Below are 26,535 nucleotides of genomic sequence, written 5' to 3' on the forward strand. Positions count from 1 at the left end.
AAGAGTATAGTCCTCTCCAGCCATATATCCAGTGCTTCTAAACACTGGAGTACAGATGAAAACAGGTAAAATAAAATGCCATACTCGGCATTAAGTGCTGCTTTTAAAGAAGTAAATATATCCCAGCTGAAGCTTTGCATCCCAGCCTTGGAGCACTTTCTCCGAGAGCTCTCCCGCTACCCGCAGCCATGCAAAGCTCAGCCCAGCAACTCTGGGAAGCAGCTGCCTTCCTTAAAATGGACTATTTAACACTGACTGCTCATGAACTCAGCACAAAATAGGGAAGGTCAGTTTAGACACTTTCTTGCCCAAGTTAGGAGTTTCTTGGTGTTTCATTTCCTACCACTTTCTTCATGTGTCTGAGGGCTAAACTGTATCAAGGCAATCATACTTAATATTTAGCTTGAGTGAGGTACACTGAGCTGTACAAATGCACTGTGATTAAAAAGGACACTTTTACAGACATACTAATTGTACTTTGGACTAGCCAGGAATCAATAGCTGTTGTATAACTATATTAAAGCCAGAAGAAAAATGTACCTATATCTATAATGGGATTTTTTTCTTTTGAAAGCAGTGTTTTGTATAGCATTGAGAAGAATCATAAATATTCAGCATGCCTACAGAATCATTATTCTGAATTTGTATATAACAAAGTTGTTTTCTCCAGATCAAAGGGGAGTAGCTATGTCACTTTTCATGATTTGATTTTATCCTTTTTCACACATGGTTGTTGCTGCTGTCCTTCTTTTCAGGAATATTTTGTAGTATAGATTTATCCCACCGATTCTTGTGGCACTTATATGTCTCACCTTAAGTCTGGATCCTCATACAACTCTCAGTCTCCTGCTCTCTTCTTCATCTAGGAGGATAATCAATATAGCTCGTGCATGAGCAATATTTAGACTCGGCAACAAGTGGCATCACTGGCCCAGAGATAACCAGTGCCCGACCCTGCCCCTGCTCTGTGCTTGTCTGGCATGGAGCCGGGCATGGGAGATGCAGCAGCTCCTGGAGCCCGCAGCAGCAGCCAGCTCTGCTGGGCAGAAGGCGCTGCGTGCTTCCCCTTTCATATGCCAGCCTTAGAGAAGTTGACAGACCTCAGATATATGGTTTGCAGCCATGCTGAGACTTTACATGTGACTAGCTGAAAAAATAAAAAAGAGGCGAATTTTTGTCTTGCCAAACATGGAAACCATAATACAAAAGTTGGATCATGGCCAATTTGAAATGCAAAGTTGCAGCCCCCATTTCTTCCATCACCTGAGGCGGCTGTTGTATATGACTGTTATAAGCGTGTTGCTTGGCTGTAGGGCCATGCAGGAGATCAGGAAGCAGATATTTGATTACAACGTGGTAATAGGCAAAGGAGGGCGACAGGCCCCACGAAGCCTGGGGCACCCACGCGCCACGGTCGGGCTCGTGGGACCCGGCAGCCGTTTCACCAGCCGAGACTTTCCGCCGCCTCTCGTGATGAGCTGACCTCAGTCCGTGAGTTCTCTCTTGCCTTTCACAATATAACAAGAGAAACATGTTCTCACCCTCCTCTTCCTCTGGCTTCATGTCATTAAGGAGAGTCGTGGGAAGGCTGGCTGAGGAGATGATATAAAGTGACGCTGGGGAATCATGCAGGAAGGTGAACACAAATCTCCCCCCTGCCAAACCCAGACTTAGGTCATCTAGTATCACAAAAGAGCTTGTAAAGCAGAGAGGAAACAGCTTCCTGGTGGGTTGCAGCACAGCTGAGAGGGCCAGTAATGAGGGGATGTGCTGCCGAAAGGAGATGTTCCCTGCCAGTGAACTCGATGAAAATCGGCTTATAATTGATATAATAAGGGCAGAAAGCAAGACACAACAGGCTTATGCTGCTAGTGCCAAACTGTGTGGCAATGATAAAAATATGTCACATCATTCCCGATCATGTCATGTGAAGTATTAACATTTTATAAGACAGAGTAAGAAGTAACATAATATGTCAATTTAATTTTTTTCTTAAGGATTTCTTAACTTTAATGAAGTAGTAATAAATATAAATGGATATTAATAGAAGATTATTAGAACTGTTCGTTTTCATAGAAAATATACTATATCTTCTCGTGCAGTGTCAGAGGTTAAAGATTATTACTGCTTCCTGAGGCTTCTGAAATTAAATTCTCTCTCTTACGACCCACAAGTTATGATTAAAAAAGTGCTCATGTGGATTGGAAGTCTCTGAAGAAAAACAGAGTAGCTTACATGGATTAGCTGATATCTATCTGTAAAGATGGCAGCTTTTTATAAATATGAAGAATTTCATTTTGAACCCCTAAGTAAGTGCTGCCAGGAGGATCACCTGGAAAGCACAGAGAAACTTCTGAGAAGACCCTGAGATTTCAGTCATCTGCAAAGTTTCTTGCTTAAAAAATGCTTGAATTTAACAGACCATAAGCTTTTATCTGGTTTAACACTTCTAATTAATTAAAAATAACGTTTCTGACAGATCCTTTTAGGGTATAAAAAGGAAGTCCTACATAACTGCTGTTCATTTCTAGCTAAAGCCTCCAAACCACTCAGTGCTGGATTATCAACTCTGGTTCCCATGGGGCAGAAGGAATTGTGTTGGGAACACGGCGGGGAAGGTGAATCTCAGCAATACTGTGGCAGGCAAGTTCAGGCAATACATATCTACTCTTAACCAAATCTGAAGCTACAGTTTTATGTGGGCATGGATTTAATTCACTGATACTTTCTGAAGTATGGAAATTTTAGTAATATGGGATTAACTATGTGTTTTTGGTGCTAGTATTATTAGGCTAAATCCTGCAGCAATATTTTACCTTTATTCAAAAACAATTCCCATTTGGAGTCCTCTCACAAAGATGCACTTGCAGTGCACTTTACCTCTCTCTTGATTACTTCTGTTTAATTCACTTAATGAGACCTTTTGTAAATACGCTGTATGCATTTCTGGGGGAGCTGACATCTGGATAAAACACCGGTCCTGAATTCAGGGCTTTATCTCATAGTTGCCTTATCATGAGACTCGTGAGTGTTGCAAACTTGTATAAATGCTCAGCTGTTTCTATATAGATTCAAGTTGATTGTATCTAGAGTCATTGTCCATCGATGCAGGCTGTGTTCCTGCATTTACCTGCCACAATCAGTGTCAGTTCAATGCTTAGTATTTTGCAAAAAATACCTTGCTTAAAGCACCAAGGACAGTACTGGGAACAGTACTGAGAAGGGACAATGGAACACGGACTCTGCTACTCCTTCCTTCCTCCCTTATGCCTAGCATGTCACAAATTTTCTAAAGTGCCCACTAAATATGTTGATTTTATGTGTTCTCAGATCAGCCGTGGGTTATCCTTTAATCTGTCTATCCATTAGCATTGTTCTGAGCAGGGAGAGAGGACTAAGCAATGACTTTGCCAGAATATTTTGCAGAGCTCAAATGCGTGGTATTCAAGGAACATCACGCTAGGAGTCTAAAACTATGAGTCTAGAGGCTAGTTACAGATAGAAGGAATAAATCAAGTAATAAAGGTTGCCAGTAAAAAAAAAGATGCAGTCTTTGAAATGAAGACGCTTTAGAGTTCATCATAAACCTCTGACATATATTCAGTCACTCTGCGTGCTGTCAGCTTGAAATATATTTCAAGGTGCTTGCATATTTTATGCTATGACCTCTAATGAATAGATACACATATTCAGTGATGTTACATTATACCTTGTGAATTGATGTGGCATGAAAGAGAAAGCCGTGTCAATGTAATAGAGTTTGTAGGCAAAGGTGCTCGAATACACATTAAAACGGCTTCTCTGACTTGGGCAGTATGTCAAAATGTCGGTGCCATACCAAAGGGAGTGTTGTTTTCATAAACATCTCCTTGAGGAAGCTGTCCTGTTGCTGGATGTCAGTTCCTTGTTTCTGAGTGAAGCCAAGAGCATAATGTTTCCTTGCTCTTGGCTTTCCTTGTCTAGTTTATTACAGGTTATTACAGGCTGCCAATGGGACTAAAAGATTCTACAACAATGAAAGGCTTTTTGTTTGGCATTTATTAAAGAAAAATATATATTTGGTATAAACCGAATTAACATCTTTGATTCAGTTATCTTTTCTTTAGAGCGACAAGTAGCAAAATTAATCTTTGATACTGAAATTTCAACAGAGACCACTGAATACATATATATAAGGGTTCTTTCATTCTCCAAATGGAGTGTATGACTCTTGTGAAAGACTGATTACAAGAGTTTTGTAGGACCAACCCTTAAAGCTGACAATCCTTTAATTTTCAGTAGCTGTGAGGAATTAGCAGTACAGCATTAATTTATGGAGATATCTAGGCCACTGCTGCAGAGTGTCCTTCTTTTCAGAAGTATTCCGAGTGGCTGCTGGTGCACATGTTATTCCTCAAGATCCGTCAGCCACTCTCTGTATGTTTTGCTGCAGCCAGAAAAATGCAAAATTCTTCTAAAAAGTGTCATTTGCTAGAGTGCAAGAAGTGCACTTCTGGAAAGTATGAAGAGAGATTAACGGTGAAGTAGAGCAGAACACCTAATTTGAAAAAATCTTTTTTAGAGAGGCTTGATTTTACAGATATTGATGGTTCATACTTTATAAATATCAGGGGGATCACAAGCTGGTCATTTAAAAAAGAGAATTCTGGCATTTCTTACTTTATTTAGGAAAAAAGGAACCAAACTTAGGGGAAAAAAATCTGATATTTTACATACTTGTGGGCTCTACAAGAATGTGCAGACTTTGCAACTTAATTCCTTGAAAAATTAGGGGATTTTATTTCAGTGAAAGGCTAGAGAAACAGAGGAGACACCAAAATAGTCTGTTGCTGTGTGCAAATAGTACAGTATATCCCTGTGACATACAACCAAACTTCATCTCATGAGAGTAATCTTGAAGTCAAAACTTGTCAGAATTACTCTGTTCTTTCCCAAAACTGTTTGTATCTCTAAAAGTCATGAGATGGGATAGTAATAGAGAAGAAGTGATGCGTTCTGATTCTTGTTTTATTGGTTTATCTGTTTTGGGTTTTTTTTTAGAATTAACGTAAAAATACCAGTGTCTGAAGAGTTTAGTACGTGTGAATTGGAGTCTTTGGGTAGTGTGAGAGGTGGTATACAAGGTGTGCACACAAATAGCTTCAACATTGCTTCTCATCCAAATGATTGCTGCTTTATCTTGCATGTTGAACAGCTCCAGCAGTGAACCATATTTCCAGTTGTGAGTCTTAATATGGTCATGGAGACGATAAGGATGTAGTATTTTTCAAGGTTATAACTTTGAGTGATATATGGGTAATGCAAGGTTTGACCTTGTGTAAATTTCATTCTTCCATGATATATAGGCCCCAATTGCTATGGAATTAATGAATCTGTAGAGTGCAGAACAGCAGCATGGTGTAGATCAGCAGAGTGAGCCCACCACTCCGTGCTGTTAAGCCAGTCACTCAGAAATACCCTGGCAGCTTTGCCATTAGATAGCTCAACTTTTCTTGCTGTGCACTCTACTAATATAAATAATCTGAACTGCTTTTATATGCATTCAGATCACGAGCATATATCTTTATTTTTTTCTGAAACTCTGACTTTTTTAATATTGAAATAGATGAATTGAGCTGTTTGCATTCTGTTTTCTGTATGCTCAGTACAAAACACGGTGAGAACAAAAGACTGATGTCACAGTCATAGGAAAAGCTTCCTTTCTGTCGCCAAGCGTACCACAAATTAACCAAGCATTGAGCCTTTCAGGGTGGGATGCTGAAAATCTCCCATTCCTATACCAAGTTGAAGGCATTTGTTGCCCTAAGCAGAGCATTACAAAAATACCTGAGCTAGCATTGGCATGGAAAGAAGGATGACTACAAGCAAGCCTTGCACAGGACAATTTAGCTTCCCACACTGCCTTACTCTGTGTAGAAAAGTTCTCTACCCAGACTCAGTAAGTCTAACCAAGCTCAAGAAATTGTGGTACTGTTTCTGGACAGGAAATGAACATACCACAAAAAATCACCAGTTCTAGTAGCTTTGGCATCTCTGGCAGTAAAAAGGAATGGTAAAGGTTCGTCATAAGAGCTCACGGGATATTTTTGCCAAGCCAATTGCCTAGTGTAGTCTGGTTCACTCTCTTAGTGGAAAGCAAATACATAAAAAAAAAAAAAAAAAGTCTTGCAGTGTCCAGCAATGTTTGTCTTCCAGGTGGGCATGATTGTGGTGACATTTGTGTCCCCAGAGCTTCTGAACTGAATGATTTTCCAGTTGCTGCTTGCCTGCTTGAGGCAGTCCTGGGCCATCCTCCGGTGTGTTCTTCCTGTCAGTCGCTATGGGAACCGCAATCAAAGCTCGTATTTATGGCACTGTAAACGTCCAAGGTCACAGAGCACAGGTCTAGTGGGAACAATTAAAACAAGCCTGTCCAGTCATACCTCTTTTAGCTCTCCCCACATTATAACTCTAACCAGAGCAGTGAAGTTAAAGCAGCATGACTGTCAGAATGTGACTGCTTTATAAAAGATATCCTTTATCGAAGATGATGATGCTGAGTGTAGTGTTATCTATGGAAATACGTTAGGAATATAGGCAGTATAGGTAATATTGGGAGAAGCCTTAAATCCTGACTCAGGTTTGGATTCTGCACTCCTCAATGCTGTGTAATGCTGAGCCACATTAGGCAAAAACCATCCCTGCATTTCCAGCTGCCCCCAGAATGGTACTAGCTGTATGCAGGCATCAGTATGGCAGGGGACACTTCAGCCAGCATAACATCTTCTTGGATGAAGTCGTTTGAACTCTTCTGAAGTGAAGGAGTAAGTTTATCCTGGCTTGAGGTTTTGTGTTGGATTCAGTGTTTTTGACCTAGGTAATCGACGATTTTTACTATATCTAAAAACCATGACTCCAAAATAGTCACACTTGTGCAAAAAGCTCCGTAAACCAGACCCAATGCTGCATCTGCCCCAGTGATCCTGGTAAAATGATCATTCTTATTTTCATCACCTATTAACTAAAGACTTCAGATACTCTTTTGTTCTGTTTATAGCTGATGACTTTAAAAGTTACATGTAGGAAAAAAAGAGAGGACTGTGGGAATCATTGGGATAAGAAGTAGGGGAGAGCAGTGACCTTAATAGAGCCTGAGGGACTGGAAAGTAATTGTTTGGCAGTTTCCGATTTTTAAAGGGCCAGCTGTCCTGTTCTTCCCTTCTGTTTAAGCTGCAGTCCAGTTCTGTGTGGCAGGACTCATGTTCCCATTGTCAGTGTTTTATTGAGTTTGGGGATGATATGGCTTCCTTCCCTTGTGCATTCATATGGTATCTTACACGAGAATGAAAATCATTTAGGTCAGGAGACAGGGCAGCAGATACTACATCAAAATAAGATATTTTTACTGCTTTCACATGGAATGGACACAAAAGGATGCAACACCAGAATTTTAAAAATAAGCTAGCAGATGTGTAAACATCTCCACAGTGTTTTCTAATGGTCCAGTTATTTCAAATATTTTCCCTTCCAAGTCACAGCTTATTAAGTTTGGCTGAGCAGAGCATGTTTGGCCAATGTTTACTTATGCCAGATTAGTTCCTAGGTGCTGCAAATGAAACTAGGGTTTGTACTGTACTTACTGCTCTTAGGAGTCTTTGCCCCTAGCATGTCCTGAACGTACAAGTGAAGCCAAAATCAGGCCCAGGCACAAAGAGGTAAAATGTCTTTTCTGGTGGTGTGTAGCAGTACAGGGGTAGAAGACAGGTTAACTCCCAGGATATTGCTTCTCTATTACTTCTAATTATGGTCCTAAATTGCATCGAAAACAACAAATCTTCACTGCTACAGTGGACTGGGACCCTGGGATGATGCATAGGCACAAAAATGTGCTTCACACGGCAGACCAAAAGACATGAAAGCAAGTTTCATTTCTGAAGCCATCTCGGCATAGGAGGCAATTAAAGACAGGTTTTGACTAATGCATCATCTAAGAGTGTCTGATACTGTGCCAACCATCTGTCCAGCTGGTGCTGGGGTGCTGTCATCTGCTTATACTGACAAAGATCATGCTGGTAAAGACCTCACTGGCAGCTGTCCTGAATCAGCCTGGCCACAGTGCTGTCTGCCATGTGCCCTCCTGTCATCACTCTTGACATGGGACAGTGCTGTACATAGCTCTTTCTAAACAACAGAAAGCCACAGGACTTCAAATAATTATGGTAAACTGAGGTAAGCCATCAGAGGGTCTCAGCATGAACACAAAACCCCTTGGCTAAGAAATGGATCAGTGGGTATTTATTTATTTATTTATATTTCGTAGTTAAAGACTAAGAGAGAAGAGGAGAGTCCTACCATACAGGTCAAGTGCCAGCCTAGGACCTGTGACTTCTGATAGGGTCAGTGGGCCTGCAGAGTACCTGTGCTGGGAAGATTTAGTCGTCAAAGTGCTCTGACTCTCCTGCTGAGGCACCAATGATATATAGGAAAATAAGAATCTTAATTCACATAGCTTGATGTTGGTTAAAGTTAGAGCAGAAATAATGAGTGAAAAAAAAAACAAACCAAGATGGACAAATGACACATCATATCAGAGTAGGCTCAACTCTTCTGTTTAGGCAGCAGATTTGAGATTACTTCTCATAGCCATCATGTTCAAACAGATTGTCTTAGCTCTGTAGCCATTGCAAAGAAATATTCAACTCCAGAGGGTTAATCACTCTGTCCTAAGACAACTTTTTAAACAAGATTTTGGGCTCTTATCATACCAGCCTCTCTTCCTCAAATTAGATACCTAACATTTGTCAGAGCAAGGAAACATCTAGCATGGATTGAATGTAATCTGCCTGTACCTTCCAAAACCCATGAAATTGAGGCTCTTTATTCAAATCAGAACTATTCTGTAGTCTTCACAAGAGGCATCACTTCATGATTAAATTGAAGCCTCTCCCCATAAGTAACTTATTTCATTGTCTAAAAGTTTTGACCATTACAATGTAATAATGAATGTCGTTTGTCATCAGTCATGGAAGGAAACTTCTGGCACAAATTAAAGGTTTTCATGCTTATAATATTGTGGTAAACTCCAAGGCTCATTCAAAGAGACTGAATCCCCAGAACTGAGATTCAAATGGCGAATGGAAGAATAAAATTATTTCTGTCTAAACAAGGCTGCATAACCACTAGTTTTCAAATCCCTACTCAAAGAAATCGCTGTAAGAGCTGCTTTAAGGCTGAAGTCTAGATATGCTCCTGAATGATTAGAAATGAACTTCAGGAATATGGTGCTCTGCTTTATAGACAATCAATGGCCTTTGAATGTGTCCGTGGCAGGCTGTGATTCAGAGTTAAGCATACAAGAAGGTGATATTAGAACCTGCCCTTATTTTCTTTCTTGTAACCTATCTGCATAACCAAACATGAAACAGAAGAATTTGGCACTTGGTGAGAGGGCAGCGGACTGTCTGTAAATAAGTCAGCTCTTTTCTCAAAGCAGTTTTGGGCTCATTAATTACTACTCTGCAATACTGGTGTCCTGTCATGGATTTGGGGTTGTTTTTGTTTTAACTGCGTCATAAATTGCAGCAATCTCTTGATGAATGATGGGATGCTGTCTGCTTTTTAAAAGTTGCATTTTGACATTTGGGTAACCTTGAAGTTTAATCCTGTGAAATAAAAGGAAACATTGGGAAAATCCATGACTCATTAATGCTGAGAATTTTATTAAATGTCTTGGAAAGGCTGATAAGGAGGTAACCAACTTCTAGTACCTAATCCCTCCTAAGGAAGGTTTTCTTCTAAAAGACTTTTGCATAAAGCAATTTGGTACTTGCATGAATTCCTCCATGGACAATCAGCTATGGTAATTTCTGCCGGAGCTTTTGCTGAAACTGAGGAGAGTAAACAGCTCACTTGTTTCTGTGTAGAAACTTGGGAAGGTCTCCGAAATAATGAAGTTGGCATGTCCAATGCAGTTCCCTTACGAGTGATGTACCCTTGTCCCCCTCTGATTGCCAGCTCTGTAACATATCGGTACTATAGGCATCCCGAGCTCCTTCTCAAACACGGGAATGCAAATTGTAAGTTTCATTCTGCCCTCTATTTCAGGCCAGCCCTTACCCTCAGTTAGCATTCAGGTCTGTGTATTAGAGAAAGAAATTTATATGGCAGGCTTGATATTCAATATGAAAACAAGCAGCCTGTTAGGTTGACTAAATTCCATGCTTTATCCCTTCTTTTTGCTGCAGCGCAGTCACCTGGGTGACCTGTGCGTGGGTCACAGTAGCAGTTTTGATTGGAAGATCCAGTATTGAACATAGCTCCTCTCCTGCGATGTATGGGTGTGCCAAAAATGCCCTCATTTCCAAGTGAACACTGGATTTACTAAACTGGAACAGGAATGAATTCCTTTCTCTCCTAGGAAATGGAGGGGTTTTGCAGTGAATCCTGAATTTCTTCATTCCTTGTGCTAGGAGTGAAGTAACTTGGCATGTAGCATTTCTGCTGGTTATGGAAAGCATGTGGCATTTGGAAACTTGTAGAATTACACCTTCAGAGTAGTGGAAATCAGGACTTCTCATGTACTTTTTGCTTGGAAGAACAGAAGCAAAGCAACATTTTAAATGTGAGGGAAGAAACATGCCCTAACTTTTGTCCTGTCTGGCTCGGCTGTGCCTGCTGACTGACTTCAGCTACTGACAAGGCTGATAATTTTCACTGTGAAGGTTTAAGCAGCGTGGTGGCTATACACAGGGGCTGGTAAGGATTCCACATGTGCTCAGGGAACCTGAACAGATTTTAAGTTCTTGCCTGTTTTATTTTCCCTCCTGCTGCTGCCAATCAGACAATCAATATATAGTATTAATGTGGCTGCTGAGAGACAACATGAGAGTACCTTCAATTTGGAAAAAGCAAGGAATTCAGGGGGGGAAAATACCTTACAGCTTTGATTTGTGTTGTTTTTGACAGCAGTAAAATAAGCAGAATAATTATTTTTCCTGCAACATTTCTTCATTAGATCTTTTTTGGCTAGGGAAAGGAGGAATTGAGGTTGATTTTAAGGTCTGGAATCCAATTTCTTTTCTCATGGCATGTTTCCAAGGTAACTCTATTGACTTCCTCTCCAGGCAGCACTCGGGGAGCCGGCAGGCTTCCCTCTGCCTACCTGAGGGCTTTCCCACCACGCGAGACCATACGTGAAGCTGCTGGTGGAGTTAATGGCTCAGCTGAGCGGACAGTTTCAGAGTGTTGGTGCGGGCGCTGGGGGGAATCGGCGCGGGGAGCTGCCCCTGCTCCTTCGGTGCGTTGTGGAGGTCGCGCTGCTCGTGGTCGGTGCAGAGCCATCCACAGCGCTGCCATCCCGCTGTAACCCGGGGAACGCTGAGTCCACCCACAGCCACAACAGCCATCAGCCCGGGGCTGCGAGATGAATTCCAGTGCTTTGTCTTCAAAACCCTTTCTTCTAACCTGCCTCTCTGTTTCAGAACAAAATAGAGTAAGAGGAAATGAAATCTGCAGCTAAAAATATTCTAAAGGAGTATTTGTGCTGCTGAGGGTAGCAAAACTTTTCTGACTTTTCTATTATTATTATCCTTTTCACCTCCATGTGAGGAGACTCTGTTAGTATTTGAGGAGTGTCTCTAATCAGGGAACAAGGAGGGTTAAAATACGTGCCTAGTTCTGAGAGGGAGGTCAGCAGGTTTGAAAACAGGACTGTCTGGGACTTGTTGCACAATAACGGATGGGATTTGATGAGTTAGCATCATTGCTTTGGCCATGTGCATGCTACAGTGTAACTATTGCTAGTGTAATCTGCAACTGTGAATTTGACCACAACTTTGGCATATGCATCCCTTTAGATTTACAAATTACACATATTTACCATTTTGTAAAGTATAATGGGGACAACAAATGGTGTTTCTTCTGCATTAAAATGAAAATGAAAAATGAAAAATGAAAAGTAAAACCTGTTATGTGCTCTGTATAGCTCTGATCAGAGGGAAAAAATGACTGCAGATTTGTGGTTGACAAGCTTCAGAAAAGGTTCAGCAGAGTGTGAAAATTGACATTTAGTAAATAGCAATTCAGCCTTCATTTTTTTGAAGTTGTTTGAAATAAACTGCAGGTTTAAAACAAAATGTTTGGTCAGTTGTTCTACTGGATATTGCTTGTCTTGTTACTACAGTTAATTAAAATGAGGACAAAAAGGCCAAAGCCAGAGTCAATAAGATTGTTAATAAAGATTTAATTTGGTAGAGTTACCAATTGACTGTACAATGAATGGATATGCCACAGGAGCATCAGTGTCTGAAGGTCTATAAATGGGTTTTCAGAAATAGCCATCAGATTGTAGCCGATTTGTCATGCTAAATAAGCTCTTCAAATCCACTTAGGGAAGTCTGTACATGTTTCCAAAGGTTATCACCACCAAGTGTATAATGCAGGCAGACATGCCTTTCTTGCAGCAGGTTTTACACTCTAGTATATTGAATCCTTTTTATTTCTGATATTTCTATGCTTCTCATTGTAAGTGATTGCCCATTAAGTTGATTTTTTTAGAAGAGAACAGAATAAATTACTGAAGAAGAGAAAAAGCAAAATATCACTTCAGAAAGGGCTGTACAATGAAGTTGTGTGCTAGCCACATGAGATTTTAATCTTCCAGCCCTTTTTCTTTGTTTCTGCTCAAGTGACACCTAAGAATCTCAGGATGGATAGACTTCAAAAAGAACTTAAAAATGGAAATCTAGTCAGCACTTTTTCTCTTCATAAAGTAGCTCTGATGTAGAAGCCTACATGCAAACTACTGGTGATAACCACTGCAGTATTTGCACATCACTGCACCCCCAGTAGTCCTCCCATTTGAGTTCTTTGCATTAGCACAGGCAAAGCCATTTTGCTGTCAGTGACAGCATTCTGGTTTGTTCAGTGAGGTTGTTCAACAATATGAAAAGCGGAATAGGAAGATAAGAAATTTGCATCCTACAGTGTTCAATCAAAACAGGGCAGAAGATCAAGCCTTGAAAACAGTGGAGAGCTGGCCCAAACTGCCCCCATGGTTGCTGTGTGCAGAGATGTGATTGAGCTGAGGCCAGCAAGTCATTACGCTTTCTTTGTGAGCAGAGGCAGCAAGTGGAAGTCACCCTACTATGGGCACCGTATCAGGTCTAGATGCCCTTTATATCCCATCCGTGCAGCCTGGCAGAGATTCTCAGCAGGAAAGCAAGGACTTGCGGTGGGAACTGCATCACTTTTCTAGCGTCTCAGTTTGAGACACAGATTGAGGAAACCCCAGGAGTGTTCTGGCCTCCACATGCACCACACGAGTAGAGGTGCTTGGAGCCTGTTGCCTTGGACAGTGGCTCATACACCGTGTGGCCAGGGTATGTCCAGCAATACCAAAATTCTGGCTTTAATGCTCCTAGGACCAGAGCAGTCAAACAACGTGCTGAGCCATGCAGAACTCACTTTGCTGGTTCAAATGTGGTAACAATTATTTTATGGGTTAATCTAGCAAAGTTTTATGCTAACTCAGTTAACATCTTTCCATCATGTTTTCTAATTTCCTGCCAGCTCAGGTGGCATTTGTCCTCCAGAAAGCATCTGAAAGCCAGTATAAACTTCATAACATGTGCTCTAAAAGCTAATGCAATGGGCTTGTGCTTGTACGCATAAAGCTAGCCCATCCTATGGTAACGCCCTGCTATAGCGGGGCAGATCAGCTCTCTGACATGCAGGTAATGTCTCCAAGGCTATGGAAGACATCTCAGCCTTTGTGCACTCTGCTTTCCAGCTCCCTGCGTTGGGCTGTGTTTTGCCAGCCACTCATGCTTTGCTCCCTGAGGACTCTTTGAAATAGCCCAGCCTAAATAATAAGCCTTACGTGGCTTAACTCAATGCCCTTCTATGTCACTTCTGTACAGGGAAAATTTCACTAATTTTCCGTAAGGAAAAATCAGTATCAGCTACTACATCCAGACACCTATATAACTGTCTGCCTCCCCACTCGCCTATCTCAAGGTTACTGTGAAATTTGGTGGCTCCCCAGATCTAGAGGAGCCCTAGGGATATGCTCACCTTTGCTGCACGCTTGGCGGCAGTGGTTTGTTATAAATTAGGTAGCGAAAGGTGTCAGTGGCACCATTAGCGAGCTGGAATGCTTTGTTTCTGTTGCTTTGTCTCCTTCCTGGCTTGGTGACAGTGTGTTAAAATAATACTCAATCTTAGCAGTCTCTTTTGTAATTCCAGTTGAAAAGGTTTCTTCCAAATTATGCCTTTTAATTAGAAGCTTTCAACCTGCAATTAGAAACTTACACCAGCCCAACCTTTGTTTCTAAAAAAAAAATGCATTTATGGTTGAGGCAATTATGGTAACATAAAAAGTAATTATTTTTCTCCATGTGTGAAATGAGTGCGCTCATTAATGTATCCAACAGGAGGAGGATTTTATTTTGTTTCAGTTTGTTTTATTGTACTGCAGTGAGTTACGTAGAAAGGTATAGCAGTCAAACTAAAGAATGTGTAGTAGATGGAGCACATCTAAGTACTTAATCTGTTACTTTGCCATACTGTCAGCCCAGAGAGCCTAAGGTCAGTGGGAGCAAAGGAGTGGTTGTTTGGTAATGCTGAGTCCTTGGGTCAGCACACCCAGACATGAAGGAATTTCCATTCTGAGACCATTAATTGACTGGTTTGGACCCAGAGTACAAGTTTAACTTATGATGAGAAATGCTTGATGGGTTTTGTAATAAAAACAATTACAGGCTCTTAACTTCTAGATGGTGGTATCAGTAACTTACTTACGAGCTCCTCCTGAGCCTACTGTGTGACAAATCCCTGCTCTGGACATGCCACAGGAGTGGACATCTCTCTCTTGTGTTTCCACCAGCCAAAGTGGACAGTGCTGTTGTATTTCCGCGTTCTTTCACATAGCATCTACTATGGCTAATGAACAGCACAATTATATTTAGGGCTTCATTTTCAGCTGTGAGGTTGCTGTGAGGTTGCTGTGAGGTTGTTACTCATCCCTGTGTTGCCCCCTGATAACACACTACCAAATGGGCAAGTTGGCACTGAGCTCCCAAGGGGAGCTGGACCCACAGAGGATCTGACCCTGAGCATTAGGCCTCTCCTGGCCACAGCCAGGCTACTTTGCATAAAGCTTTCCTGTTGCTTGACATTGGAATGACTGTGGATGGTAGAGCTTCTCAGTGAGGGCTGGACACGGGAGCCCCGTGGAGTGGGAGACCCTTCGGACAGGTCTCTGCTCGGAGCCATCAGGTGCTGTGGGGTCAAGAGCAGGACCAGTCTGCTCCCAACCCAGTGGGTGCAGAGTAGTCATCTGTAGGCTTAAAATGAGAATAATTCACTCTGCATCTCTGAATCCCTCCCCTGGCCACTTAAACAGATCATCTTCTTAAACCACATCTGTATTTACTGCACATCACTTCAGACTATCTTCCAATTTCTGTGATAATTTTCTTCTGTGATTTATAAGCAACAGAATTTTTAATTATCCAGATGATTTTAATTTTCTCAGCCATGCCTCCATTTCGTTAAACATTAATCTCATACTTTTTTCTTTGACAATCTCTGCCCTTCACCACTTTTCCAGTTCATAATGAAAGTAGATCTCAATAGTATTACACAGAACATTTTTGCCTAGATTAATTTGATATCTTCTGTTTGATCTTCCCTTTTGTCCTCTAATTACTATATTTGGCTTCTTGTAAACCATTTCAGAGATTACTTATAAAGTCAAAGGAAAACCTAAAACATTTAGGACAACTTTGTGTAATTACATCTCATTCAGCTACTCCCATGCTGCAACCTTGCAACCTGGTAGACAGTAGCAAGGAATATACAATTATATTTTGTTTTTTGCATAGCTTTCTTCTTTTTTAGTGCCTCTGAATAAGCTACATTACAGACATGGAAAGTATCCTGGAAGACTAAAATGGGAGATTTGCAGTGTGTTTGGAGGAAGTGCGTACGCCAACTTGTCCTCTTGCTGTGGGATGACTTCTGAGATGATAATGGAAGTGGTTCTCTCATGCTTAGTGCTGCTAGCAGAGGGTTCCTGCAAGCTGGTTTCTTATTTGTAGAGAATCTTTGTTCAGGTTTAGCCAAGCACCCTTCTAATGCTGATTTTGACCTGTTCTTTAGTGCTTGCAAACTGCTGCTGATACTGAATTACTCTTCCTCACATAGTCTGAGTCTCTGAATTTAAGATATTTCCATTACCTGGTCAGAAGAGTGTTATTTTAGCATGGACAGTGTTTGGAAAAGTCCCCTAGTTGCAGAACCTGCAGCTCAAGTTAGAGGGAAAAATAAATAAAATGATTCTTTGGGTCTTAAGCTTAATTTAGCAAAGCCAGCAGCAGATTTATCATGCTTCATGTGATTATTTCCTTTTGTATTGTAGCTGAAAGAGCTCTATTAAAATAAAAAGGCAAAAGAGAAAAGGGGAGTTGTAAAATGAGATTTAAAGCATTAGCATGAGATTGAAATAGCAGGTCTGAAACATGGGAAAATGGTCAGAGCAGGAAGGGTGCAGCACAGTGGGAGGGGAGAATGGAACAAGCACACAGGGATGCTCACACACATGTGTACACACACGCATGCACATTGCTATCCATTCCTCCATCCAGCAGGATGACGCGAGGAGGATGGGCGGAAGAACCTGCCAGCAAGATTAGAGGGCATGGAAATGGTGCACCAACAATAAGACATGGAAGGCATTTCCGCAAGCACCTGGTTTGATATGTTATTTGGATATGTGGTTTCACACAGACTCAGGTAATAAATTCTCTAAGCTCCCTAACCAGGCAAATCTATAGGCTTGTGCACGATTTTAAGTGCGAGGGGATATTCCTATGATTTTCTCAATTCTTAGTCGTCTTCTCTTCACTCAGCTTGGTATAAAAATCTCTCTAGTGTCTGTGTTATCCAGATAGAAGCGAAGTTGTTGCACCTTTTGCCATTTGAACTGCACTTCTTTATGGCTCAATTAGGAAACTGATATCCAAAAAAACACCCCTGTGATTAGACCTCTGCCACTGTCTTTAAGTGTACTTTTCTTTGGAGTTAACCATGATTTGTGGATGATAGTTGAAAGAATTTTCATTCATTGTCCTTGAGGTCATATTAGGGATTATGTGTGACTTTAGACCACAGTCTATCGCAACGCATTTTAGAATATGACTCGATGGCAATTGTCACATAATAGCTGCAGCATAAGCACTGGAAACCGTATGGTGATGCTTGCTCTCAAGCTAAAGAGTGTTTACAGCAATAGCCAGGATTTACAGTTGACTCCAATGATAATAATATATCCTTGTTTACCTCTGTAATTAATGTTCTTAAAGAAAATGCCCTGGAAACCTCACTAAAGCAAGATTTATTTTTGATTATTTAAACTGTAATCAGATGTCAGTATTCAAATAGTAATTGGTGCACTTCATTAAAATGTAATTGAAAACAGGATTTATGTCAATGCCAGGTAGTAAATAACAATGATACATCTTTTCTTGTTAGCCATAGTATCTACTGTAAGCTTTCAGAGTACCTGCCACTTTTGTGCAATGCTATATACAACATCAGATTACACCAGAATTGTGCTATCTTGATTAGGAATGAGAGAGAGATGTGTATTTTTCCCTCCTGGTGTTAATCTTTCCCTGTGGTATACCAAGGTCAACTTCCTTTTTTGCCCTTTTCCTATTTTATATTAAGCTCGCTGTAGTTGACATATTTTAGTTCACAGTGATTCTAAACGTAGTTTAGAAATGCTAGTATCTTCCATTACAAAGGAACAAGAGGGAAATCTAGTGAGGGTTAGGGCTCAGGTCAGAGCCTTTTGCTACTTGGGAGATTACAAGGTTGTAGTTGAACTTACCATCGGTTGAGGTTTTTCACCAGGTGAGTCCCAGACCAAACCCTTGTTTCTTCTTGCAAACTTTTTTTTGTTCCACTACAAGCAGATATAAAGCAATTAAAAGAAAAGGCAAGAAAGCCTTCTAGAAGTGGAAATTAACTAGTGGCTTCTTTATAATCCAGTAAAATCTAATTACCTTTGAATTAATGGAGAGGCAACTACTGTGTTTCTTTCTATGAGAAAATACATATATAGGATAACACAGACATAATGGTGTCATGAGTGTAAGTCACCGTGAATGCGTGATCCCATTGATTTCATTGAAACAAGAGAGTTAAAAACTGAAAACAAATTTCAGTCTGAGACACTGGTTCATTACGGGCAAATTGATAGACTTGCTAGCATAATTTACCAATTGTATGAGATGTAAACAGGCACAGTGGTAACACAGGCTAATTTTATGCTCAATGTGAAATCTTATAGTTGGTCAGATGGATACCATAAGAAATAATTAGAGTCATTAGAAATAATGGGCTACAGCTGCAGTAATACATGCTCTATTCTCAGTCCAGAGGTTTCTAAGCGAAATTAAATTACCTCATGTTACCACACTGCTGCATCATATGTTTCTGATCTCCTGAGAGTAAACTACTCTTTCAGTTTCTTTACTGCAATCAGAATTTGTGCCCCATGCAGAAAAATCCCATGCTGAGGACTAAAAAAGTCTGAGGTTTGGGCCATTTGTTGAAGAGGAAGAAAATTTTAAAAATGGCAGCAATAGGCTGCCATGTGTATCCCCTAAGATTAGTTCTGAGCCCACATTAATCTTTTTCTCATGTTCTGTGCAGTCCTCCTGCAGCCTTCATTGCTGCCCACTGCCTCAGCAGCAGGGCAGACATCTATCTTTGGCTATGGTACTTATCTGGCTTCAGTTACTACAAGATGTAATTGGTTCACAACCACTAATATATTTATTTTTTCCTCCTCTGTGAAGTTGGGAAGTGCTCTATGTTGCACAACTAAGAAGTGAGTTTAAGAGTCAAGTTACAGCATTTAGGTGCTCAGTGGGATTTTCAAAAATACATACACCTGTTGTATGAAGAGTATCGTGGGCTCTTTGGTATTTTTGAAAGTCCCGTTGCTTGTCTCTTTTCTTTTAATTTTTTTGGTTTATGCAATAGTCTGGGATCTGTAAGAAAACTGGGAACTAAGCAGAGGTTTCCATATCTAAGATTGTCAGCCAGACCAGGGGACCAGCTGTTCAAGCACCTCTTAGGGTACTGGGACAGGAGCAACTTCATCTCAGTAGAAGGAAGTAACATATCTAAGTTCTGAAATCATCAACAGCATCTTAAAATCAGTGTAACTCTAAGGGTCACAGCAATGTTGCCCTCCCTTTACACCTCTGTAAGAGCAGTCAGAATCAGGTCCTGGAGCAAAATAAAGCACCAATGTGGTCAATAAAAAGGGCTTATATGCCAATTGCTGGGGTGGAAAATTCAAGAGCAGGAGCAAATAATGAAACAATCTCTATTCATCCTGCCACCTTTCTAGCCTACTGCTATAAATACAGGATTACACCTAGCTTGGAGATGTGAATCCTACTGACAGCTCCAGAGTACCATACTGGAAAACAAATGTTGATTTTGAACAAATTATCTGTTCATCACTAAATCATTTTCTTTCAGTATTAGTCTACAAATTGGTTCTGCTCTGGAAGACAGAGTTAGGTTTAAAAGCAGAGTGTCTCTTAAACACTTGCTAAAAATAAAAAAGTATTTGGTAAACATTACTCAAACTCCCTAGAGCATAAACTCCTCAACTGCTTTCTCTGGCTTTGCAGCTCCCGGTTTTAGACAAGTGTCTCAGGGATTCATTCAGGAAATCAAAAAAAAAAATTAAAATAAATCTCTTGCAGTCATATGTTCCTCAAATGCCAAGGAAATTTTTATTAAGACCTTTCTGTCTTCACTTATACGGAAGTCCTATGTGAACTGATGGAGCTACACCAACATCAGACCACTGTAAGAGAGAGAAGAATCAGCTCTAAGCCCAGAACTTAACTACAAAACCATGCAGGCACAAGTTTCTCATCACTGAAAAAGCTGCACTTTGCAGTTATAGCACTTGCAGTCATTTCCATAATTTTAAGGTTCTAAAAAAACTTGGGGCTTTAAAATGATATTTTTAGCATTAAAGGGATGATGTTTGGTTAATTCAGCGTGTCAGTAAAATTGCAGATGTCTAAGCTAGTGATATAGAATGACAGAAGGGGGTTCAGCTCATCCAACATTCCAAAAATGCACATGCTGCTGCAGGGAGCACACTTGATTACAGAGTGGCAACAAAACCCTGGGCATGTGCAGCTGTCCCATGTTACACTTTTGACTGCTAGGAGATGCTCGAGATGGACATTTGTGTCTCCTTGAGACAGAAGTCTCTGAAGGGATTAGGATGTGTCTAAAAATGCATGGATTTCCAACAGCATTTTGAAGATGCTGTTATCTTCCCTGTAGGTTTCAGCTGGGAGGAGGAGGGAGAACAATGTAGTCACTTTGTAGGTATGAACAAAGACTAAAACTTTGGGGAAAATGTTATCTAATCAACTCCCAGCTACTTGGTAGCTTGTTCATAGGATGAATATAATTTTGTTATAATGGGGTTCTGTGAGCACAGGGGAAAGTATACAAGTAGGAGATCCTCTTCTATGTGATACACCTGCTTTTGGAAAAAAATCTTGTTTTCCCTTGTTCTCTACCCTCACCTCTAAAGTCCTGTTGTGAGAGTGGGGCGGGCAGGGATTGACTGCTGCTGCAAATGAGCGTATTTGCACTGTGGTGTCTGAATGCTGTTTTTCAGTTAAATAAAGGATTTATTTCTCCTTGGGGAGACTAGCTACAAGATTAACAGATGAACAAACGTATTGAGACAGCCACGACATCAAAGAAATGGAAGATTCATTAAGATGTAGGAGAGTTGAAGAGTCACCTGGCCATAGTCCCCAGGAATTATTTTATCTTGCAGATTAGCTCAGCTGTCTTGAGGTTCTGGCACATCTCTGGTGAATTCATCTATAGTGACTGAAGGCATTGCTTTTTTTTTAAATTCTCTCTCAGCCATTACTGTGCAGATCCTTGGGACTTCAGTGCAAGCGGAGTGTCTTTAGTGGTTCAGAGTGGACACCAGCTTGTGCGCTGCACCCCCTAAGCATGAGAATGCATCGCACCCCTGGGCAGAAATCTCCCTTGGCGTGGTGGGGCAGACAGTGCATCAGGTCACCATAACTATTGCTCATGACTATTTTTGCTGTAAGGAAATTCTAACAGATGTTGATAAGGCAGTCATTGCAACTGGAAGGTCAGAGGGAATCATAGCACTGTTTGCTGTGAGTCATGCTTAGCAGGATTTCTCTCCTCCATGCAAGTGAAAATTCAATTAGGGGAAAAAAAAAAAAAGAGAGAGAGGAGGGATGCTACTAACCATGAGACCATGCTCACTGTTTGTGCTGCATATTCCTTAGTTCCTCCCTGGAGATTATATTTATTTGGGTCAGCCAGGAAATTACAAATGAGTTTGGGATCTTGAGGGAAGGTGTTTGAAAAAACAGTGATATGAAGAGACCAACAAGTGGCAAAGTCATAACTTGAAAAGTGCTACATAGAAGGAACTGTGCCTCTGCTTTATTGAACTGTTGGCTACAATAAATACAGATGAATTCCCTCAGTTCCCCTATAATGTTGTCTCAGTACCAGCAGGACTCCATTCCAGAATACACGTGCTTGCACCTGCACAAATTATATAAAGAGTAGAGAAATAGATGAAATGCCACTGCAGTAACACAAGCAAACCCAAAGAGATACCCAAGCATGCTTTGTCATGTGCTGCCCTTGTGCTTTAGTTTTGTCCATATGCTTGCTTCTGTCTGCCCAAGCCTTTCCTGTGATGCAGAGGATTTTCCATTAAAGTTCTCCTGTCCTTTTCATCTGGTGAGAGCATAACATAGTTTCTGCAATAGTACTGCAAATAAGTTGTGATGTATCAACTAGAAAGACAATTCTGAGAACTTTATTATAAAAAACTTAAGAGACTCACCTTCAGAGACTTTATGATGAAGGATATGGATGTTGTGACACTTATGAATGGATAATCAGCACCAAAGAGTGAGCCTTGCATGTTGAGATCTTAAAGCATTAACCTCAACTGTGCCTGAACTGAAAGGATCAGCTGTGTTGGCCAGTGCTGTGCTGTCAGATTTCTGTATGGCTGTTCACCACTAGAAGGGGGTCAAAGGCCTGCACAGAGGGCCTGCATGTGAGTAGTGTGATGTGAGCATTGGATTGGAAGCCAGCAAACATTGGGTCTTAATCTTTCTACTCTTCGGTTTGCTTAGATGTCATTAATGATCTCTGTGTGTAAGTGTACTGCTTTGGTAAGATCTCTAGTAGTATTGGCTAGTTAGAAATCTGAACTTGTATATGGGCCAGTTAATTATAGGAGAAACTCATTGCATTTGGCACCTCGTTCCAGCATTTACAGCAAAGCAAAGCTGCTGTGCAATGCAGATTGGATTAGTGATGTGTTTTATCCATTGCACATGAATTCTTTCCATTGACTTAAAACAGGCTTGGATCGAAAATTCAGTAGGTGCCTAAGGTGCCTTGCAGCATGCACTCAGACTGTGCAAGAAGGCAGTCTAAAATTCAGCATGAGTTTTAAAGCCACCAGGATCTGTGATTCTGTCTTCTGTTGCAGACTTGAATCGCCTACACGTGCACTGGTGATGGAAGCTCCAAAAGGCATCGAGATCAACGCCGAGGCTGGCAGCTTGAAAGCCACGTGCAGGACGGAGCTCAGGCTCGAATCCAAAGATGGAGAGGTAGGCAAAGTCCTACAGCAAAACAAACCCAGCCCCACACCTGCAGATTTATAACCTCTTGATTCACTTAAGAGTTCTATATGAAACACTGATTTCAGAACAGTGGTGAAGCAGGCCTTCATAGCTTAGTTTCTGCCAGTAGTGATTGCACATATCATCGGATGCAAACACATCTCTCTCTGTGGAGAAGACTGATTCATTATTTCTAAAGTGCTTGGATAATAGCATCTGATGTTTAAGGAGATTTATGCAGTTTTCTGTAAGAGCATAAATCAGCTGTATTGATCTGAAAGCTTTTGTAGCTGATGCTTTCATTCTGGAAGGAAAGGCAGCATTAGGAAACATAGGTCATTGTACTGAGGAAGCTTCCAAAAGGAAGAGAAAATAACTAAAAATTATATCACAGAACGAAAGTAAAATAATGTCTGATAAATAGTTTATTTTAGTGTCTCAAAAATTTGCGTGCATACAGTTCTTATCCCCTTTTCTCTCTGCAATGATGGAAGACTGACGAAGGATGTGGCTGAGAAATGCACTGGGGAACCTAGCAAAAGCATTTGGCAGAAAGAACTTATGTTGAATATGAGCCTCCCAGCAGCAGGGGCCCAAGATTTCCTAAGCATTGCCCATCTTTATATGTGATACATAAAATAGGAGTTGCCATTCTCTTTATTGGTATGTGTATATATTCCAAACTCAGATGGAGAGAGGGGAAATGGGTGACAGACTGCAATTGAAATCCAGGGCATTTCCCTACTGCAAAAATTGCCTTTATGTTTTTAACACTAATTTCCTTTGGAAATGCATATATTGACCTGTCTCTTCAAGGAGATTAGATGGTTGGTTACTAAAACTGAAGAAGTGGCTCTTATTGTAATTGCAAGACATGAGCATATTCTGCAGATTATCACACTGTGCTGTTCTCTGCACTGGAGCACTTGTAGGGCAGGGGCCATATATTCATTTTAGCATTCTGTTCTGTAAAGGAAAGTTCAGGCAATGGATGGGCTAAAAGTGCTCACTAGAGTCGGTGCTGCGAGCCTGCAAGTGAGAATGTAAAAGCGATCCCAATGCCAGAAGTGCCAGCAGAAGAGAGGAGTTGTTATGTGGATGTGACCTGGATACAACAACACTTCCCCACTGGCAATGGGGTGCTCACAGCCCACTGCTAGGCACTGTGTGAGGAGAGTTAATCCAAACACCAAGGTGCTTCAGGAAGTTATGATCCAAGAAAACACATGGATAGATTAGCAGATAAAAAATGGAGGTCTTGGGAGGCTCATGGTAAAGGCAGATTTACATCAGGTTTTTCCCCTTCATCTGCCTTTAATACATTTGCTTGCACAGTTCAGTTTTCCAGTGAAGTTTCTTTCTTTAAACACAAGGTCAAAAATAACATCTGTCCACTAATGTGCTCTTTCTCTTTCTCTCTCTCTCTCCTTCCAACTTCAGATAACGTTGAATTCTGCAAAAATCAAACTACCTAACTTGCCTCAAGGATCTTCCTCTTCTGCAGGGTCCAGGCAAAAAATCTACGAGCTCTGTGTGTGTCCCAATGGGAGGTTATTTCTGTCTCAGGCAGGCACTAGCTCGACCTGCCAGATAAATACAAGCGTCTGCCTTTGAGAGACAATTTGCAGTGGGGCATCGCGGGCAGCGCAAAAGCCAATTCTGGTCTCACAGATTGCAGCTGCCAACTATTTTTACTAGAACACAGAAAGCCTATCAAAGACTTTTTTTGTGTGTGCGCGCGCGTGTGTGTGTGAATATATATATATATATAAAAAAATATATATATTAAATATATATATCCTCTGTGTAAAATGATGTTTCAGTACAAGGAATCCCAGGGTGACCCTGTTACATTTGTGTAGCATTTTTCTTTCCTTCCCATGCCAAAATTTACTGATACAATATTCTAAATTGGACTAGATGCTCCCCTAGACCCTTCTCTTATATATTCTGATGATCATCCCTCCTTACTGATCATGTTCTCAGAGCAATGGGATTGCTGACTGATCAAGGCCATAGAACCAGTGTAGACCTAGCACAAAGGGGAGAGCAGCCTCTCTGATTACTTTTGCGTCATTAAATCAGTGACTTGGAAAAAAAAAAAAAAAAAAAACAGCCAGACATTCTGTACTGATGGCCCAGAGGGAGCCAAGATACCTAAGGTTAAATTAAATTATTTAATTTTCACCTAGAGTAGGACTCCCTGCTGGGAAAAAATAATTTTATTCCCTTGTTCTTCCCAGTCCTTGGCCAGGAGAAGAGTCTAGATCTTCTCACTGGTATAAATGGTTTATCTGAAAGGGATCTACATGAGCCTGTGCATGGCCAAGGATGTCTTAGGCTATTCGGACAGGACACACTCAAGCTGTGAAGGACTGATATTTAATAGTCTCTTAAGGGAGACCTTTTCACTCCCAAGTTGGAATTTAGCAAACCAAGGGAAGTTAACAAACATGTGAAGGTTAGTGTAACTAACTGGGAGAAGAAATAAAGCCAATGTTGTTATCTTCGCTAAATCTTACAATGAGGATCTCTGGAGATGTTATGCTGTTATCTAGCATCAGTTGGAGCACTAACCTAAAGATATCTCCAAATTAAGAAAACATTTTATGTATGTTGCAAATATCAGAGACGCTGATAATGAAACAGATTTTTCTCTTTGTTTTTTAGAATTTATAAAGGTTATGACAAAGATTACAAGAAAGCAAGGGCTTTGGATAGCGGTTCATCTAGAACATTAACCCCCAAAGCTCTGTGGCTGAATCTTTTCATGGATGCTTTTTTACATATTTAAGTCTAGGAGTCACTTATGGACAGGATAAAATATGAGATCTGATCTGGTAGCATTATTTTTTCTGTTCAAGTCATGAAAAGTAATGAGAAGCCCATAACATTGAATTCTGACCCCTAACTACACAAAAAAATCCCCGAGAAACTAATGTGATAATTATCTCGAAAATGTCTAGGTCACAGTAAATCTCATGAGGGCAGCAAGCTTTCTAAGTCACTGAGATGCTTTTGAAAATATCACCTCATGTGCAAATCTGACAGATTTGTGCCCATCCTAATGATATCTAAGAAAAGCTGGTATTTAAGAATACCAATTTTCAGCAATTTTCAAGATAAAAATAGCCAACAGAGAATCTTTAAAAAAAAAATTAAAAAAAACTTTTTTTTTATTTTAACATATTTCCTTGTATTTTTTTGTGGTCTACCATTTTTTTCTTTATTTTTTTTAAGAACATTTCTGGCCTAATCCAAAGCTGCGTGGGCTCAATGGAAAGTTTTCCTTTGACTTTCATGAACTTTGGTTTAGATGTTGCTTCCCAACAAAGCAACAATCCTGTAAAATTTACACCTGATAGAGGATTCATTTCAGTAATGCTGTCAGATTAATTAACGAGTTCAAACAGTTTGTTAATTAATGATTCCTGTAATTATTATGTCTTGAATCAATGTTTGAATGCAAAGGGTCACCCAGGGTAAAAATTGTATTGGGACACAGGACTATACCATCTCTGTTCAAAGAGGGGAATTGTGCCTATGCCTTAAGTCAATGCACTCAGCAAGGAGAAGCACATCATGTTTATCTTGTTATTAAAACTAGTTTATTTGGGGGGAGGGACAGGAGGGTCTTGTCACCAGGTGTCCTAGGAAGTGGTTGTGCAACATAAAACAGATATTAAGATTGGAGGGGCACTTAGTGAGATACAGATGTTTTTTACCATGTTAAATATAGCAAAATACTGTGTACGTTACCTCTGGGACCACGACTGAAGTCCCATTCATAGTCCTA

At 40.6% G+C, this 26,535-nt stretch overlaps 1 protein-coding gene across 1 annotated transcript in view; it reads left to right on the top strand.

Annotated features, from left to right (window-relative positions):
• The window catches only part of SGCD (sarcoglycan delta), a 126,861-nt gene extending 102,495 nt beyond the window's left edge, over nucleotides 1–24,366 (top strand). The window contains exons 7-8 of the mRNA XM_088536964.1: nucleotides 22,604–22,727; nucleotides 24,180–24,366. Coding sequence (XP_088393090.1) covers nucleotides 22,604–22,727; nucleotides 24,180–24,353 — 298 coding nt within the window. The 3' untranslated portion in view covers nucleotides 24,354–24,366. The remainder of the gene's footprint in view (nucleotides 1–22,603; nucleotides 22,728–24,179) is intronic.
• Nucleotides 24,367–26,535: the final 2,169 nt, after the last annotated feature.

This window comes from Tinamus guttatus, unplaced genomic scaffold (assembly GCF_059628265.1).
Source record: "Tinamus guttatus ecotype Peru unplaced genomic scaffold, ASM5962826v1 Tinamus_guttatus_pri_ptg000710l, whole genome shotgun sequence".
Taxonomy (NCBI): domain Eukaryota; kingdom Metazoa; phylum Chordata; class Aves; order Tinamiformes; family Tinamidae; genus Tinamus; species Tinamus guttatus.